The 1,405-nt window shown below is 51.2% G+C and overlaps 1 protein-coding gene across 1 annotated transcript in view; it reads right to left on the reverse strand.

Annotated features, from left to right (window-relative positions):
- The window catches only part of KMT2A (lysine (K)-specific methyltransferase 2A), a gene marked incomplete at its 5' end in the record, with an annotated part of 24,069 nt that overhangs the window by 13,143 nt on the left and 9,521 nt on the right, over positions 1–1,405 (reverse strand). The window contains 3 exons of the mRNA XM_010143350.1: positions 346–419; positions 663–773; positions 1,169–1,342. Coding sequence (XP_010141652.1) covers positions 346–419; positions 663–773; positions 1,169–1,342 — 359 coding nt within the window. The remainder of the gene's footprint in view (positions 1–345; positions 420–662; positions 774–1,168; positions 1,343–1,405) is intronic.

Here is a 1,405-nt window from a genome sequence, read left to right on the forward strand (position 1 = left end):
GTATGTACGCTGTGAGGTTCGTGATGCGGCCCTCTGCCCCTTCTGAGGGTAATGGATGCAGAAGGAGGGTCACAGCAAACAGGGGTGAGCAGGAGAAGGAGGTAGGAGAAGGCAGGACAGGAGAGAGAAGCCAGCTCACAGCCAGCTCACCCGGTTCTAAAGAACGGTTTTGGTTTCCCTGCTTTAGAACAGGGACCTGCGCACTAACCCTGGGAATGGGAATCATGAAAAAACCGAAAAACCAAGAGAGCCAGCAAAGCCAATGCCACACAGAGGGCCGATGTTTTGTGCTTGGACAGCTGGCAAACCATGGGGTGTCGCAGTCGGACCAGAACAATTACTTACTTGCTTGTTACTTTATTTGGCTCCCAAAATCTGGACTTTTTGACACTGAACCATGGAAAAACACGCTCCATTTGCTGAAGGAAAACAACACTCCATTAGAAACATTAGACAACACACCCTGAAGTTCACAGACGTTCAGCCAACATCTACTGTAAACGCACAGTAAGATTTCATTCACATCCACAACTCTGACAATGTGCTATTTTATCCTGGAAATTCCCAAGCAATGCTAAGCCTGACGGACCCTTTGGATTCCAAGAGCAACAAGCCACAGGACAATAGCGGGCAGATCTCAGAACAGCAGCCCTCTGGCTCACCCGAATAAAGAAAGACTTGACCATGCTGTTGGCTTTCTTAACCTCGGGCTGCCCTCCGTCAGAGTTGATGGCTGCTTGGATTATCTTCACGATATCATCGCTAAAATCCAGCTGCAAGGAAGCCAAGACAGTTCACATTAACGGGTTTCTCTCTCGTACAGCTACACCCTCTGCTAATTTTTTAGAGCATCCAGTGAGCATTCAGACGAGCAGGAGTCCGAACCAGAGCACTGGTGTAAAAGCAGCTCCAGAACGAGGCTGCGAAGAAAGACTCAGTGCTGTGCTTTCGCCAGCCAGCCGGCAGAACCGCTGCACCCACTGCTGGGCCCTTCTGCCAGGAGCTGGCTGCCGAGCGGCTTCACCCCGCTCTACTGGCTGCCTCACGAGGAGTTTGCTCCTTTTTTCGGACAGAAAAGGCTCATCACACTCAGTTATGAACACCACGGGTCATAAAGCAATTGGTAGGATCTGTGACTAGAGCAGACATACTGAAAACTCGGACGTACCACAGAGGTGTAGCCTCCTTGATCCATTTTCCTTTTCACTCCTTCCAGATCCAGAGGCTGCTGCTCCTCCTGTTTGTTCACTTCCGTTAGCACGGGTGGGTCGGGACCCTCGGGAGAGCTTCTGGACGGGATGCTCTCTTCTGTCTCAGGATTTAAATCAGGCGGCTTTGCTGCCTGTAACATCAGCAACCAGAGAGGGATGTGGGCTACTGAAGAGCGGCTGCCACCCATGACCAG

Source organism: Buceros rhinoceros, unplaced genomic scaffold (genome assembly GCF_000710305.1).
Source record: "Buceros rhinoceros silvestris isolate BGI_N320 unplaced genomic scaffold, ASM71030v1 scaffold21029, whole genome shotgun sequence".
Classification (NCBI taxonomy): Eukaryota; Metazoa; Chordata; class Aves; order Bucerotiformes; family Bucerotidae; genus Buceros; species Buceros rhinoceros.